Here is a 19,117-nt window from a genome sequence, read left to right on the forward strand (position 1 = left end):
AAGAGACTCCCCAACATTCTACCCAGTCAGAGGGAGTACACAGCTCAAGAGGTTCAAAAGCTGCTATAAAAAGAGTCCTCCAGGAGTTCCCACGAAAACAAATAGGATTCAGAACTTACTCCTGCTTCTTTTTAGTGCCAAATTAAACAGGGGACCTGAGACCAATTCTGGATCTAAACAATCTGAATCAGTATGCAAAGAAGTTAAAATTCAGAATGGTTATGGTTCAGTCCATCCTGCCTCCTCTGCACAAGGACAATTGGATGCATCTCCAGGATGCGTACTATCCCATCAAAATAGAGAGGCACTCCAGGAGGCACCTGTGCATACAGCTGGGAGCGAATCACTACCAGTTCAGAATACTGTCCACTGGGCTCACCCCAGCACCCCCCCAAATGTTTTGCAGTCGTAGCAGCTCACCTGAGGTTCAAAAGATTCCAGGTGTTTCTCTGTCTACCAAAACCAAATAAAAAAACAGAACCGGACTTCTGTAGTATAAACCAATAAAACGAAATTTTAATAAAAAACACACAATTTCATGAGTGCTTTCATCTCCCGAGGAGACTTCATCATTCATCAGATAAATACATTCCACACTACATGTTATTTTACACCACAATGTTAAAACATTAACTCATCTGCATCCAATCAAAGTAGATCACATCTCATCCATTTCTAAAAGCAATTACATCTCATCCATTTTTAAAGGCATCCTCACCTAATTTCAACTTAAAATGTCAGCTTTTTCCTTTACAATAGGTCCAATGGACACCTGATCATTCAGCCCTGGGAGTGGGGGGGGGGTATAGCATTACATTTTAACTGCCATGTCAATTCCCTTTTATGAAGTGTTCTCTGTCAGTCACCTCCCCTTGGGTTAATTTTGATCTTTTCCAAAATAGCAGAAGAAAATTTCTTAAACTTGGGGCAAACCAACCAGTGCCTATAAAATGCATTTGTATCCTTTTTCTTAGTTATTTCATATGTGTTCGTAAATCCTTAATTTTAATGCTCTTTCTGTCTTCCCCATCTAAAACCCTGCACAGTCATCACACTTTGCTAAATAAACTATTTTGTTGGTTGCACAGTTGCCTTGGGCACATGTTACTTTATTGTGTAAAACATTGTCCAAAGTCAATGTTTTTTCCTTATAAATATAGCTGCACTGAGCATCCCTTCCACATGGTACCGTGTGCCCCTGTTGTTACTACTATCAACCCCTAGTCCATTTTCTAATATTTGCTTAAAATTTTTCCCAATCTTGAAAACAAAAACTGGCTCTGGTCCCAACAGGTCGTTAATTTCCTTTTGTGCCCTAAAGATGCCCCAATTCCTAGCCACTGGCTTCCTAATATCTTCAGCATACCCATTATTTTCTAAAACCAATGCCTTTTCAAATTTCTCATTTTCCTCAATCCTCATCTTTCTTTCTAACAACAGGGGCACAGTACCATGTGGAAGGTGTGCTCAGTGCAGCCATATTTATAAGGAAAAAACATTGACTTTGGACAATGTTTTACACAATAAAGTAACATTTGTCCAAGGCAATTGTGCAACCAACAAAAAAGTTTATTTAGCAAAGTGCGATGACTGTGCCAGGTTTTACATATGGAAGACAGAGAGAGCATTAAAATCAAGGATTTACGAACACATATATGAAATAACTAAGAAAAAGGAGGCAAATGCACTTTATAGACACTGGTTGGTTTACCCCAAGTTTAAGAAATTTTCTTTTGCTATTTTGGAAAAGATCAAAGTTAACCCAAGGGGAGGTGACTGGCAGAGAACACTTCTGAAAAGGGAATTGAGTTGGCAGTTAAAATTTAATGCTACATCTCCCCCAGGGTTGCATGATCAGGTGTCCATTGGACCTAGTTTAAAGGAAAAAGCTGACATTTTACACTGAAATTAGGTGAGGATGCCTTTAAAAACAGATGAGATGTAATTGCTTTTAGAAATGGATGAGATGTAATCTACTTTGATTGGATGCAGATGAGTTAATGTTTTAACATTGTGGTATAAAGAACATGTACTGTGGAATGTATTTGTCTGATGAAGTCTCTTTAGGATTAAGCGCTCATGAAAGTGTGCGTTTTTTATTTAAATTTCATTTTATTGGTTTATACTACAGAAGTCCAGTTCTGCTTTTGTATTTGGTATTGGTATTCTGATTTTGGCCATTTTTTTGGACATTTTGAGTGTTTTTCTGTCTAGACAATTGGCCCCTCACTGCTCCAACAATGCATCAATGTTTACAAGACAGGGATTATTTCCATCAGATCTCCAACTCCCTAGGCATCACAATAAATATTGCAAAATCCAAGATGACTCCTGTACAAAATCTAGAATTCATAGGAACTCAACTGAATACAAATAATCAAGTGGCTTCATTGCCTCTTCACCACATCACATCTCTGAGAAGTGGGACTTGCTATCTCATCCATCCCTGCCAGCAAAACTAGTGCTGCAAGCTCTTGGATCTGTGTCACCAGCCATTATTCTAGCCCCTCTAGCAAGAGTCTGCATGCAAATTCTTCAGTAGGCCCTGGTGGTACAGTGGTCTATTCTTAGCAGCCTCTGTTCCCATCAAGCTCATCCCAATTTGCAAACATCATATTCAATGGTGGATACAGTCAGACAACCTGTTTTTGGGCGGCTGCTCTCCTCCCCCAATAGCTACAGTGACCATGGCATTATAAGGGAAGGATAGTCCAAGACACATGGTCCCCACTGGAGACCAAGCTGCTTATAAATGTCTTTGAGATGAGAGCAGTCCTTCTAACATTGCAAGCCTTTCAGAACATTCTCTCTCTGGGGACTATTGCTAACTATATGGATAACATGTCAGTAGTCTGGTACATCAGCAAACAAGGAGGGAGCCGTTCAAACCCATTGTGCAGCAAGGCCATGAGGGTATGAGAATGGATGCTCTCTTCAGACCACTTTCTAATTGCAGCACACATACTGGGGAAAACCAATGTGCTGGCAGACAGACTCAGCAGTCCATTCCGATTCCTCACAAGTGATCCCTCAATCAATAAGTAGCGAACATGATATTCAGCCATTGGGGGCAGCTTTGCCTCACCCCTCAACAAGTACAGCAGCTAGTTCGCTCTCCGGGGGGGGTGTCACTATTGGCCACCGAGTCTCCTTTTATGCCTACCCCCCCATTGATCCCCAAGATTCTGCAGAAAGAAAGCAGGCTGAAGAGCTCAGTCATCCTCATTGCTCCCTTCTGGCCTCTACAGGTATAGTTCCCCTTCCTATGCTCTCACCTGAAATATCTTCCATGGATACTAGAGCCCAATCAGGACCAACTATCTCACCCGACAGAGTGTCATCATCCCAGTCTCCAACTCTTCAAGTTAACCACATGGTTTCTCCAATTCCAGCAGTAATACAATGGACCAGGCTCATTTCTCCTGTTTAAGACACCATCTTGGCCTCTCAGAAGCCATCCACTAAGAAAGTCTACAAAAGCAAAGTGAAAACATTCATCCTTTTTCAGCGCCTACTTCTGCCATCCTCCTTTTCCTCAGTACTCTTTTTTAAAGAGGGGGCTAATTTCTCCATTATTAAACTTCAGCTAGCAGCAATATCGAGTTTCCGTGCTGGAAACTAATCCACTTCTCTTGCAACTTCCAGGCTATGTAAAGCATTTATGAAGGGAATCTTCCTCCTCATACCTCTCACAAAAGAGCCCTCTCTCCTCCCTGGGACCTCACAGTGGTCCTTCAGGGGTTAACACAGAAACTTTTTGAACCGGTAAACAATTGTGATATGAAATTTCTTTCTTTGAAAACTATCTTTCTGTTTGCTATCACTTCGGCAAGAAGAATCTCTGAATTCCAGGACTCATCAGTTAAGACCCCCTTACATTGTTTTCCATAAGGATATAGTTTCTCTACACACTAACCCCTCCTTTATGCCTAAAGTGGCCACTGAAACTAACATTAATCAAACCAGTCAATTGCCAGTCTTCTTTCCAAACTTTGCCAATAAAGGACAATATATACCACACCTTCTGGATGTTCATAGACAATTGCATTTTTATCTTCAGAGAACAAAGCAGTACAGGAAGTCTGACCAGCTATTTGTATCCTTCTCATCTAACCACCTAGGTCAAGCAGTTTCCAAAGTTACTCTGGCTAAATGGATTACTCACTCCATTTTACTGATTTACTCACAAAAGGTTTGGAACTGCCTCGCCCTCCCAGAGCTCATTCTACCAGATTCATGGCTACCTCATCTGCTTTTTCCTGCAGAATGTCAATTGATGATATTTGTGCTGCAGCCACCTGGTCAGAGAGTCATATCTTTGTTACCCATTACAAGTTGGACATTGTCTCCAGAAACAGTGTTTCCTTTGGCTAGACGATGCTCTGGCATATCCTTCCTTGAGGAAGCTGAGTAGCTGGGGACTTTGACCCATCAGTGAGGAAGAATGAAAAGGGCAATATCAGACTTAAAAGTAATGTATTTACCATAACTTGATATCTGTGTTGTCCATTTTCATTCTTCCTCACCTTTCCTCCTAGCCATCCCCCAGCCTTGTCACTTCTAGAAGGATCTCTGGAAGACTTTTGAACACAAATGTTCCAAGTTTGAGCCTCAGTCCTTCCTCTGTCTATTCTGTCTTTATTACCTAGTGGGCAGTAAGGCAGCAAACTCGATGCAAGGAGTAGGGGTTGGTGTAGAGTATTACGGGTACAGGGAGGAGATTAAGATTCGGATCCAAGTCTGTAAGAATGTGGCTGAGTCGGATCTGTAACCCCTCAGTGGGGAAGAATGAAAATGGACAACAGATGCCAAGTTATGGTAATTACATAACTTATAATTACCAAGTACAACAGTTTTACCAACAAATATAACACTTCTAAATCTTTCTACACATTTCCTCTCAGTCTCTGATGGTTTTATGGATGCACTGCTTTTGAAAATCTCATTCCTTAGTAGCACTAAAAACAATCTTATACAAGTTTGCATAAAATGTTGGGTTTTATATATGTATGTATAAAAGTAAAAGCCATTATTCAAGTATAAAAAGATAATATAATTTAATCATGTCAACTCACCAGCTGCCTGAAGGGCAATTTGTAGCTTTGTTTTAGCCTGAGAAGATGAAACCTTAAGACAAAAGAAGGCATGAAACCATATATTAATTAAGAAGTTACTTAAAAAAAACTTATTAAATTCCATAAATGTAAAGAAAATGTTTGTCATATAACTGGAATTGCCTGAATGCTCAAAAAAGGCATATTCTGACAATGCTTTACCTTTAATGGCAGAAACAAAGATGAACTTTAGTAAATGCATCTGACATCATCTTCAGTTATGAAACAGATATAATTCTAATTTACATGCACAGGCATTTATTTACACTTGAAATGTTTCATATTTTTACCTCATCAAAGTATTATCAGGCTTTATACTTTCTTCCTCTAAATGTCTGTCACTGTCTAATATCCAACATTCACAGCTTATACAGAAAAAAGCAAACTGTTTTTTAGGGTTGTTCAGTCAACATTTTGTCCAAACAAAAATTTGATCCCGCCAAGGGTCCAGGTTTTCTGTTTGTCTGCAGCATGCAAAGGAAGCTACTAGGCAAGAAAGCAGACTTTGCCGCATATATTAATGAAAACAGCACAGTGCAGGTGATAAGATAAATGAATACAGTTCTCTGCATAGTTAGTATATTTATATTTTATTTGCAAAGTTCCAAACACAAAGTTCACAGAAAACATTCTACCCACCGGTTCTCCTACTTGACCACAGCAAATGACCTTGTTATTCCCTCATCCTCAATCCATCCATCCAACCTCAACCCCTTTTCCCATTTTGCACATGGGGCCGGGGTGTCACTTATGCAGTGACAATAATCTCGAGCCAAGCTTTACACTGCCGGGTGGCTATCCCTGCCACGGTAATTCATTTGCACCACACACTTGCGCACACACTCTCACCTACAGTCAATTTAGAGTGTCCAATCCACCTACTGCATATCTTTGGAATGTGGGAGGAAATCAGAGCACCCAGAGGAAACCTACGTGATCAAAAGGAGGATATGCAGACTCCACACAGAAAGGACTCCACCGATGAATCAAACTGGAGAACCTCTTGTTGTGAGATGACACCGCTGCACCAGCACGGCCAATCATTGACTCTTAAAGGAGAACACAGAGACCCAGCTTTCCATTCAGCCATATGTTAAAGAATCATGCTAAAATGCCTCCAATAAACAAGTTACTTAATATGGTGTAGCTGTTCCCTTAAAAAAGTTGCAAAAATCCCACTAGAAAACAAAGCACACTGGAGGCTCAGCAGGAAAGATCATTAGACACCACAGGTATCTTACTCATTTTATAAATGGGGGAAAGAACAGCAGTATACAAATCTTATTACTAATGCTATACTTTATCTGCAAGTATCAAACTATGTACTGATTTGCCAGATGTGAACACCTTCCTCCTCCCCATATGTTCAATATAAAATCCAAAGTCCTTTGTTATTCATGTGATGCAGTGGGTGGCTGCTTCATCTTAAAACAGGAGTGTACCTAGTAATTCTGCCACCTGAAACTCCAGGCGTTTTTTTTTTTTTTTTTTTACTGGGACAGTTTCCAAGTTTTTTTCTTTTTAAATAAACCATTGGACTGAAATTATACATGTAAGAATTTCACTAAAATCCTTTAATATACAGCAGGCTGGTAAACTAAATCTGGCTTTCTTTACATTTGCTTTTACCAGCTTTTCTCAGATGACTCACAGCTCCTCCAATCTCCAGCTACCAAAACCCAAGTCTATAAATCTGACCTTATTAATTTCTTAATATTTTCTGATACCTGCTTCCATGCAAAATCAACAAAAATGCCAGTATTTTTCTGTGAAGACTGACTCCAACAAACTCAATCAACCCCTTCCTTTATTGTTGTCTCTTTATATATCCAGCTGATAGTCTAAAAAAACAGTGATTCTACTGGCTTTCTGACATATTTAGATAGTATATTCTACAAGTCAATCTCCAGCTCACTGAAAAAGTTCATGGCCCTCTTGCTTCAAGCCACTTTCATTTGAAGTTTGAATTCGCTGCTCCATGCTTCAATTCAAGGATATTAAACAAGCATTCATCCTTCACTGATTTAGAGAGCTTATGACAAACGTTCACTTATTTATATGATTTTAGTCATGTCTATGTCCTGCTGATTGAAGTATATTTTTGTACTTTTTATCAGATGCCTGTATCTATTGTTTTATTTTTAAAACAAAAGTGGTCAGATGCATAGGCATTTCCATGCACAATAGTGAGGTTTGAGACAGTGTCTAACTGGGATTATGTCATCTAGGGACAGCAAGTGCTTCTGAAATGAAATATTACTTTTTGTAGTGTTTATGTTTAAATACAATTATGGACTATTTCTGCTCTGATTTGAAGCACAGCTTAGACGTACAAACTGAATCTGAAATAGTAGTAGTAGTAAAAGGAACTTGTAGGATCCTTTTTGCCTATCACCAATACTAAGACCCATAACTGCAAAAAAAAAAAAAAAAAGCTAAACCATAAAGGCACACAATGTTGGCAACTGGTAATCTATTTTAATGCAGTAATCATTCCTACTTTCATTGTGCTATAATACCAAGAATCACAGACCCTCTCCCATCCAATGCAGCACATAATCCTGCAACAGTTAGGTATACTGAATACTTACCAGTTTCTTAGTGCTGAAACACCAAACGCCTTTCTTACTTCTCAAACACACAGACATGATATGTTACTTTACTTAATGGCCTGGAATTTAACCCTGCACAGATAAGGAACTGGGTGTCCAAACGGGCAGCACCCAAGCAGGAAATCCACTCCCAGTGTGCATCAGAATTGGGAATTTATGCCCACAGGAACTGCATTTTTTGAAGCCCGTAAGCTTGTCAAACATCTTGCTGACCTGCCAAGGAACACAGAACCTTATTTTTTTCTTTTTTTGTTTTTAAACAAATAGAAAGCTTAAAGTACTAACAATGGTCCTGGAGAATATAAAGCGCAAGAAGAAGAAGAAGAAAGGGTACCAAGAATAGTACTTAGAAGACTAACCTGTAACATGTAGGAAGACCTAAATAGAAAGGGACAGTACTAACACAGACAAACCTGAAAAACTTTAAGAGGGGTTAAGAGAGGAAGGGTGACAGAGTTCAGTTGAATAAACTAGAAAAACGCATGCTATGTGATGAAAAAAACACCTAGTTTTCACTCTGGAGTCTGAGAGCAGAAGATACGTGTCTGAATAATATGGCAGCAAATGAGATATGAGGTATGTTAGGACAACAGAGCATTATAGGTAAAGGGAGGAGTTTGAGAGTTGGATCTGTGAATCTGGTAAAGGCAGCTGAGCCGGACCAGAGACACATCAGTTGAGGAATGAATGAAAATGACATCATGAGAAGATCGCGTTTTGTTTTGAACTCCATCACCACTTTGGAAGTGAAACTAAAAATGAGCATGAAATAAGTAATTGTGAATATATATATATATATATATATATATATGTATGTATATATATATATATATATATGCATACACACACACACACACACATATATATATATATATATATATATATATATATATATAGCAATTCTTAAATGCAGACCACATCAAGAATAGATATTTCAAAATACATAACTTCAAATGCAAAAAGATTTGATGAACCAACCAATGCCCTTAAAATAAAGTAAGAACATTTAAAAGTGTTTCTACAGTAGTACAACCACCACCACTTGACCCCCACACCCCCTGCCACTTAAAAGGTACCAACTCCAGTACTGCACAAAAGTGACAGAAAAGCAATAATTCCTTTAGTCCACTGACTGCCAAACATGGCAAAAACACACATCACATGCAAATAAGCAAAACTGAATGAAGCACATCCATTCACTTATACTCATAAAACACAACAGTCTGCACTTACTCTCTTTCCAGCACTCGACAAAATGATTTTCAATATGAGTGTGTGTGTGTGTGTGTGTGTGTGTGTGCGTGCATGCATGTGTATATTTATAAGTTATACACTCACCATAACTAGGCATCTGTGTTGTCCATTTTTATTCTTCCTCAATGAATGGCTACGGATCTGATCCTCAGATCCAACTTGGCCGCATATTTTAGACTTTGTATACAACTCTTGAGCTCCTCACTCTACCCATAATTCCCTAGTCCACCCCCAGTACCTCAGATCGAGTTTGTTGCTATAAAATCCACACTAAGAAGTTAAAGAAAGGGATAGATAATAGAATGGGGCTCAAACCCAGAACTTTAAGTTCCAATAATAAAGCCAACAGGTCACTCCAAAAGATTATAAGAAGGGGGATGGAAGGGAGGGAGTTGAGGAAGAATGAAAATGGACAACAGATTCTTAGTTATGGTGAGTGCATAACTTATAAATCTTATGTTGCCCTTTTCATTTTTCCTCAAAGAATGGGACAGAGTCCCCAGCTATGTGAATTTTGGATGGCCCTCATGGAAGCATATTCCAGAGAGCCACTGAACCAAAGACAGCTCTGTTTCTGGAGATTAGGTCCAATTTGTAATGAGTAACAAAGGTATGAACAATGGACTATATGCCTGCTGTGCAAATATTAATAGAAGTAGCCAATGAATTTAAGTGAATGGTCTTTAAGCTGTCTTGGTAGAGAAATTCCTTGTTGGGAATAAATCCAAGAAATGCAATTAGTTATCCATTTAGCCAATGTAACTTTAGATACTGGATAGCCCAGTCAACATTTTGAGAAGGAAACAAACAGCTGGGTTAATTTTCTGACTTCCTTAGTTCTGTGTAAATAAAAACTTAACTGCCTGTGCATATCCAGAAGATGTAGAATACATTCCCCTTTGTTTGAAAATTTTGTTAATAAAACCAGTAAATGAATGGACTGATTAATGTTAGATTCAAAAGTCAGTTTAGGTAATAAAAAAAGAAGGGGTAGTTCATACAGTAACCCTGTATTTATGGAAAATAATGTACAGAGTCACTGATGAAAGAGCTTGGAGTTCAGATATCCTTTTAGCAGAAGTGAGGGCTCTAAAAATGTTGTTTTCCAAGATTAATACTTTAAATCATTTTTTGTTGAAGGTTCAAAGGGTTTTGCGTCAGACCTTGTAATACCACTGTCAAATCCCATGGAGGTGAAGGATCACTTAATGGGGGGGCTAGAAGGAAAGTGCCCTTCAAGAAAGCTCTACATAACTTAGAAGCAGCCAAAGAATACTTTTTATCTCCTGTATTAAAATTTGATATGGCTACCAACTGTATTTTAATCATAGAAGAAATAGTTCCTTCTTTGAAAAGAGCAGCCAGAAGATAAATAACAGAAACAATGGCATTAAAAGGGTCAATGTTGTTTCTTAATGCCCAAAGAGAAATAATTTTCCATTTGCTCTTGTAACCTTTTTGGTGGAGTCTTTTTGTGATGATGATAAAATGTCACGTACTGGGAAAGAACGCCTGAGCTGTCTAGCTATTACTGGAACTAGAGAAACCATGCGGATAGTTTGAGGACTGGGATGATTTGTCCCTAAAGAGAGTGTGAGAGAAGATCTGAAGTTGGCTCCAGTATCCACTGAGGATAACAAAGATGAGACCAAAGGAAGAGGAACCATGCCTGGCTATGCCAAAAAGGAGCAATTAGGATGAACGGACTCTTCAACATAGATGCCTTCTGTAGAAATTTTGGGATAAAAAAAAAAGACTGGAAGGCCAAACATGGACTAGAGAATTTTTCTGTAACTCTTCCTGAGGGGAAATCAGGGCAAAATACCTGCTGCACTTGTGAGGGGATGCAAAGAGATCACACCAAGGGTGGAGCCAACGATGGAAATTGTTTTCCGCCACTGACTGAGAGACTACTTGTGAAGCATCAAAATGGACCTTGCTAGTACACTGGATTTCCATGTAATGTGTGTTGTGACTAGAAAGCAGTTGGAGGAGATCACCCATTGTCACACTTTCATAGCCTCTCGGCAGAGTAGGAAAGACCAAGTACCCCCCTTTGTGTTTTGATGTACCAGATGACAGACATGTTGTCAGTTTGAATTGCAATTGTCGCTAGAGGAAGAGCATCTTGAAATGCCTGTAACACTAAAAGGACTGCTCTTATCTCTAGGACATTGATATCCAAATTGATCTGTGGGGGGATCACATGCCTTGGACAGGCCTTTCCAAGAGCCGGCCTAGGTAAATGTCGTCTGACCAGATCCACCAGTGGATATTGCATTAGCATATTTGTATACACTTGACTGGAAATGATAGTGGTTGTTGAAGAGTAGACCACTGAACAGCTAGAGTCCATTGAAGGACACTGATAAAATAGCATGATAAAAGAACTAGAACTACTGCTGCTGCCATAGACCCCAAAGCTTGAAGGATTAGCCTGACTGTAAGGGTCGGATGAGACAGAAGTAGATGGAACCTGAGATCTGAGTATGTCTATGAGATGACTAGGCAAACAGGCAATTTGCATTGTTGTGTTCAGATGTGTACCAATAAATTCCAGGCTATGTACCGGTGTAAGGTTTGAATTGGCATAATTTAGTGTGATACCTAGTGAATGACAAATCTGGAGCAAATAGCCCCTGGACTGTTGTTGAAGATGCATGGTAGGGGCGGTGAGGAGTCAGTCATCTAGGTATGGAAACACTTGGAATCCTTTAAGACTCAAGTGAGCTGCTACCACTGCCATACATTTGGTGAACACCTCGGGGGCTGTGATGAGTCCAAAGGACAGTGCTCTGAATTGGTAGTGACCGTCTCAGCTGAAAGCACAAGTGTCTTCAGGACTGCCTGTCTATTTTGATGTGATCGTACACATCTTGAAAATCTATGGAGCACATCTAATCATCCTTGAGTAGAAATAGCAGAATGGACTGAACCATGACCATTTGGAACTTGCACTTTTTCATAAACTGATTTAGTTTGCTTATATCCAAAATTTGTCTCAGTTCTCCTGTCTTTTTTGGTACTACAAAATAATGTAAGTTCCAAATCCTGTTTGGTCTGGTGGGATCTCCTGGATTACTCTTTTGTCTATCAGATTTTGAATTTCATGTGATGCAGCCTTCCTCTGACTGGTTGGGATATCAGGAAGCTTCTTTCTTTTGAAGTTTGGGGCTGGAAAAATGATATGAAGTAACCTCTGGATACTATTTTTAATATGCAGGAATCTTTTGACATAGCAGCTCTGGCATTTGGGTGCACAGACAAACTTCCCCCAAATGCCTCCAAAGGTGGGCAGTCAGGCGGAGCTTCAGGAGCATTGAAAGTGTCTATCTGGGAAGGAATCTTGGAAACCCTGATTTTGCAGGCCTCCTCTGCCTCAAGGGTGATGTCTACCATTAAAACTGCCTTCACTGCCTCTGAAAGAGTTTTCTCCACGTGGATCCTGGAAAAGTCCCTCAGATTTGCAGAACCACATTTTCTTACCACCTCTCTGATTTCCTCAAGAAAGTATGTTGAGGGGTAGAAAACTTGATTCCTACTAGCAGACAGGGTCCTTCCTTCTTGTTCACTGTGGGTAAATGTTTCTTTCACAGAAGGGCCAAACAAAGAAGGTTCAAAGGGACCATTGATGAAAGATGTCTTAAAAGGCTCTGCAAAGTCATATAACCACATCGAGGTACATCTCCTTACAGCACTGCCTAAACCAACTGCCTATGAGGTGCCCTCTGTTGCATGACAGATTAACCTCATGGACACACTGAAAACTGATAAGAGAATGGCCAGCTGAGATGATGATCTTTTGAAATCCTCTGCAGACATGGACTCCAAGAAAGAGGCTGATAGTTCTTTTCTCAACTCTCTCTGTAGCCTTGTAAATTGTGCCAGGTAGTTCAGGGACCTCAAAAGAAGATCAATGAAGTAAATGCACGCTTATCAAATCTGCCCAGCTCCCCAAACTCTGCGTTGGGGGGGGTGAAAAGAGAAGCTTTGTTTTGGTAGTTCTTTTTTGGTGGCTGCTGCCACAAACACTGCATCCACAGGACTCCTTTGCTCCAATGGGGTGTATTTTTTGGAGGGGGAACTTGTTCAGGCAATGTGATATTAGCTCAACAAAATCTGGATCCTTCCATGCCTGGTGAGAGACTAGATTAATAAGCACCTTCACCTGGAGGGGATCACCCAAAACATAGATGGGCCAGAACCAAAAGCCTCCAAAAATACTAACTCCGCTGGAGAAGAAATATCGAAAGACTAACTATCTGTCTAAGGATCTCTAATATGTCTCCAAAGAAGACATCATCAGGTGGTGATCCGTGCAACCCTTCTCTTTACTCAAAATCAGTATCTTCAGTGAGAGACTCTAATGGGCAATCTATGTGCCTCCTCTTGCACATCCTCTTCCAATAGACCTTCTCGGGGGGATGTTTATGGGAGATATCAGAAGAGAGGGGGAGTTCCTCCATGGGGAATGACCGAAAGCTAGGTGAAACTGGCTGCCCCTGTGGAACAGGCCTGATGGACTCACTGTTCGGAAATGACCCGGGGATAGATGGTGGATCTGAGGGGGGGGGGGGGGGCCCGATCTCTAGAAAATGAAAAAGCCGTTTCCACAACCGCGAAGCTAGACAGACATGGAGAATCTGTGGCCACCCACACTGGAGCCAAGTGTTCCAGTAAGGGTAGATCACGACTCCAACTTGATCCATGCCTGAATGAGTGAACCGGACCCCAGCTGTCCAGCACCAAGTCTCCAAGGGAAAGGAATAGATTCGTCATCATCCGTCATCATTGGAGTAGTTCCCGGCCCCACAGATTCAACTCTGATGCTTCGGCTACAGGACCCATTCTGATCTGAAAGCATAGGAGCAGAACTGGTCAGGGAAGCTGTCAGAGTGGAAGAAGTAATTCTCTTTGGATCCAACTTTGGAACTCTTGGGGCTGATGGATCCCAGGGCTCTGAAAACAAAGATCAGACTGAAGAAGGGGACAGAGCCAAAATAACTCCCATCTGGATCTGAGCTCTGAGGAACTTGCGCATCATCCTATCCATGTCTGCTTCAGATAGACTTCTAGTGGACCCGATGGATAATGTATTCGACTGACGTCGAGTGCTGTTTTGGGATCTGCATGAATGGAGCCTAGGAGAAAATAGGATCAATGAGGAACTCAGGAGAATGAGCCCTCAGAGTGTATAAAGTACTAGGTTTCCAATCCAAAGGCTTAGGATCCATAACTTGAGTGGTCGGACTAGCAGAAATCATGATCAGATAATAAGATATCGGATCCACTCTATGTTGCTTCAGCTCCGACAATTTAGTGACTTAAGAGGGTGGCTCCGACAGAGCCTTGGGAGACTTCAGAGATGACCATATCCTATGCTTTGACAGAGCTTTTGACAATTTACTGGGTGTTTGAGCCCCTGAAAATGAGGAAGGTGAGGGAGAAATGTTTCCGTTTTTTTTTTTCATAAACAAGAAATTTGTGAAGATGAGGAAAAACAGTAATCAGTTCCTAGTCGAATGTCAATAAATCTGTCCCATGCATATAAGATATAAACAGGAGATTGGAAATTTTTCTCATGATGCACATTCCTCCTGAACAAAGAATGATGTTTAGACACACACAACCATCATCCACAAACCCCACCCGACCAAGAGAAAAGACCCTTTATTTTGTTGCTTCCCCAAATGACAAATAAGCTCTTCTATTGCCCACTGATGACATCCCTATAGCTGCACAGGTTGTGGCTATCCCCCAAGTTTTTGGTGGCTTGGAAAGCTACATCAATAGGACCAGCGGAATAAGCTAGGCGATTTGAGTAACAGACATTTACCTACTAGTGGCTGAGGCACACTAGAATCCGAACTAATCCGTTAAGTCTCCTTATTTTTCTTTTAGTGCACCAGAGAAGGTACAATGGCAGAGACTGCTGCTCCATCAATAAGCTGGAAAAGACATCTGAATTGCAGGTAGTGTCAGGTAAGGAGAGCAGCAGAGTACAAGTGGTACTGAGATAAGTAAAGCACTGAAAGTCCCCACAAGCACAATGTCCTCTCTGAAAGAAATAAAACTTCAAAAACATGCACGTTTTTAGTCAAAAATACAAACTTTTCCTCACAAAATGTTTACACAAGCACCTACATAACTCCATTATCACAGGGCAATTACAACCAAAGTCACTTTGTTTTACAGTAAAAGTAAATTATATCTCATAAAAAGTATTAGTTTTTGCTATAAAAGTAAATAAAGCAGAATGGCTTTCCCCAGTGGGGACTTAACTGCCTAACTCTTGAAGGATCTCCAGCTGACTGAAAGAATTATGGGGCCCACTGAAGAAACACTTACTTAAGCAGCAAAATAGTTCTCAGTGTTTTAGAGATACAGCCACCTTATATGAAGTGTGTTGACTACTGGCAGTTGAAGCACATGGAAGGCACTGAAAGCTTTGGAAAAGCAGACTGGTGTGTGTGTGTGTGTGTGTGTGTGTGTGTGTGTGTGTGGTGGTGGTGGGGGGGGGGGGTAAGACCCAAATAATTTAGACTACTGTAATGGCAATCCATCTGTTGAATATTTTTAGTTTCTGCAAAACAATATTCCTATATGCCAAAACTGTGAGATGACCATCTTCACAGCTACTGTTATTGCATTTTCTCATTAAAGTTTTCACTGTCTGTACAGCCATACATAAACTTTCTGAATTCCAGGCTTTTGGAATAGGAATGGAACCATAAAATATGACATCAGGTTTTCCCTGTCTCAACAATGCAGTTTCTAATGCATTAAAAAACCTACACTTGCATCTGTCAATTTGATTACTTTGGGGATTTTTGAGTAATAATTTGCACACATACGTAAGTGTCTTCTACAAACTGAAACAAATATTTGCCCATTCAACACTATGAAAGATGATGGGGTGGCCTAATAGTTAAGGTGTTTGCCTTACAAACACAGGGTGCAGGGTTTGAGTCTCAGAAGGGATAATTAGCTAGGCTTAAAATGACTTGCAAGGGCAGTTAGCCTAGTAATAATCTATGAACCTATGTCTTTTCTACAACAATAACCATGAAATATATAAATTAGTCCTTTTTCTTTTGGGGTATTAATAGGGCATTAATTGTATATGACACAATATTTACCTACTGTTTCTATGTGAGCTAACATTCCTGATCAATAATTTATATGACTTATTTTTTATATGCAACTTACTACTCACAGATATGACACATACATCCACTAAATCATTCATCACTCATTTGTCTGGTAGCTATTTTGTCGGTTTTGAATATTAACTTATTTCTTTCATGAAAATAAATTAGTTGAGATTTCTCTACTGTGCTCACCCCCCCTAGACAACCTCTTACCATAACTTACATCACTAAGTACATTTCTAAGTCATAGTCACTACAGCTCTCGAATTCTATTTCTTCTTCTATCAGTACTAACTGTGGAACTGACAAAGAATATATTTTTAACAATGATTCTATGGTGAATATGTTCTACTTAACATATTAACTATTTATATCTCCTCACGGGGACACAACTTATTTCTTTTTGAGGAAGTCCAGTTTGAACAGAAGCCATTAGGAGTTTGACACAAACTAGATGTAGGATTGCCACCTTTAAGTGTGCCTAAAACCGACCAACTCCACTCAAACCTCCCACAACGCCTCAATTCCACTCCTCCTCCTTACCCACTTCTCCCTCATTTTGTGATGTCATTGTCATTTCAGGTGAGGAGAACACTCTCCTTTTCCATTTCTGAGTCTTTTTTTTCTGCCAATTTATTATTATTTTTTTGTTACAGAAAAGCAAAACAAATCTGTTGATTTAACAAACTCAGATAGTCTGTCTAATTTTCTGAAACAGAATAAAGGAGTTTGTACAGTGTTTTCCACACTACTGGACAATTTGATTGATTTTGGATAGTCCAGAAAAACAAAGGATAAGTAGCAACGCTAATTACAGGTGGCCTGAGTCAGATTATAGAGATTTTCTGATGAAGTGTGACTAGAATGTGATCTGCCATTATCGGGCACGGGCTAGGTGTTTACATTATGTAATGCAGCAGACAGTACTGCCTGTAAGAAATATTATGAGTTTTGATCCAAGTTCCTGTGTTAGGGAATGTGCCTGACACTTGCTGGTAAATTGCTCAATTTTTTATTCCCCAATTTAAGAAAACATTTTCTGAGAATGTTAGTGTAATGATAGGTCTATGAAAGAATGCAACACTGCCTAGGGAGGGTTAAAGACTGAAGGTGGAGGTAATGACAGTTTAGCCTGGCAGGAAAATTATTAATTATTTTGTATATTACAGTAAGAAGAGGTAGAGCAGCTCTTTCAAGGATGGGGAACTAGTAAGCTCAAGTTACAGAGGTACAATGGTGTTCATAAGATAGGGAAAAAAGTGAACTGATGTATATAACTGAGGGGGATTTGTAGCTCTAACAAATTTCTTTCAGAGTTCAGAGGAATAAGGCTAGAGTACTATGCCATACTTGAGCTGTAGCGGAAGACTCCATTAATAATGAAAGTTCAGTCCTCAGTCTTGATGAATCTTGAAATACAGTGGCAAGCTGTGACTGTTTCATTAAACTTTGATTTCACTATCTGTACAAGCTGCCACAGCCATGGGTCAAGTATCACATCAAAGTTTTTGAAGCATACATATACGGTTAAAGAGTGCAAAACTGAATATGGGGAGTGCCTTTAGACTTGCAGGAGTCCTGAACATGAATTTAATAAGTCTGGTTGAATACCAGCTGTTTCTCATGGAGTGTGAAGAACAGTTTAATGAGGTCAGATTGTAGTTCTTTTAAGATGGATTTGCAAGATATGGAAGATTTACACATCATGATGTGATCAGCATAGGAAAGCAATACAAACATTCAGCAGAAGTTGCACAGCAAGAGAAGGGACAGGAAACTTTGGCAACTCTGATGCAGTCAATGGTGTGGAGTGATAGGGTCAGTGAGCTCCCATATGAAACAGCAAAAGATGACACAGGATGAAACTGAAGAGAATGTGGCACAGAAAGATGTTCTGGAACTTTCTATAGAATGGCCACAGGAAATGAAGAACAGAGAATGTGCCCTCAGTTTAGAAGAAAATGATCTAATAGAAGAGTTGCTTGATTTAATAGAAATGGACAAACATATTAAGATCAATGAAAGAAATAGACTACAGACAGTCAATAAAACTGCAAAAGTCAGAAGTTTGGGAAAATAAATGAACACAGTAATTAAGACTGTCCACAGAGATTCATGTGATATAACAGAAGTAAACAGGATATATTACTATGCAGCTAAATTAATAAAAGATAAAGTTTTAACACAAAAACATGGGGTAGTAAGGGAAAGAAAGCGGAGAAATCGAATGCCATCATGGAAGTATCGAATAGAGAAAACTATAAAGCAATTAAGGAAAGAAGTGTCACTGTTAGAACAGTATAGAAGAAGGAACAGATCATTAAAAAGACTCAGAAAGATAGACATGATAAAAGCAATGCACAGCATCAGAACAGATCAGGATTTACTGTGCAGTATCAGCAAATAATATACTAAAAATATCAGTACAGGGAGAAAAACTTAGAAGATATACAGGTAAATATAAAGGAAAAGTACAAAATAAGCAATTTACTGATGACCCAAAAAAGTTTTGTAGAGAAATGGGAAACAAGGCAAAAGGAAAAGAAACACCGCCAAAAAAGAAATAGATATATTTTGTCGAAATGTCTATGAAGAGCCTACGGAACACAACAAAGATGCTAAATGGGTAAAATAAATAAAAGTAAGAATATGAAGTTCAAATGTGCAAGATATGACATGGGATGAAGTAATGGCCAGAGAAATTGAAACAAAGTTAAGAAAAACTCCTAAATGGAAAACCCCAGGCCTAGATGCAGTACCTAACTTCTAGCTTAAAGTATTAACATGAAGATTTAGCCATGAGTAAGAACTATTTATATGCGTGCCCTGACCAGGCACCAGCCTGGTTAACAATAGGAAAAACAATCCTCCTACTTAACAGCAAACCTGCAAAATATCCTAAAAACTACAGGCAAATAACTTGTCTTCCGACAATGTATAAACTATACATTGGAATTGATGCAGACAGACTTTATAGCCATTTAGA

General features: G+C 39.5%; 1 protein-coding gene across 1 annotated transcript in view; it reads right to left on the bottom strand.

The window, feature by feature from the left end:
• Positions 1-19,117, bottom strand: part of RSRC1 (arginine and serine rich coiled-coil 1) — a 3,250,950-nt gene that overhangs the window by 1,303,710 nt on the left and 1,928,123 nt on the right. The window contains exon 6 of the mRNA XM_044070481.1: positions 5,076-5,127. Coding sequence (XP_043926416.1) covers positions 5,076-5,127 — 52 coding nt within the window. The remainder of the gene's footprint in view (positions 1-5,075; positions 5,128-19,117) is intronic.

Source organism: Protopterus annectens, chromosome 4.part1, assembly GCF_019279795.1.
Source record: "Protopterus annectens isolate FY-2018-M chromosome 4.part1, PAN1.0, whole genome shotgun sequence".
NCBI classification, from domain to species: Eukaryota; Metazoa; Chordata; order Ceratodontiformes; family Protopteridae; genus Protopterus; species Protopterus annectens.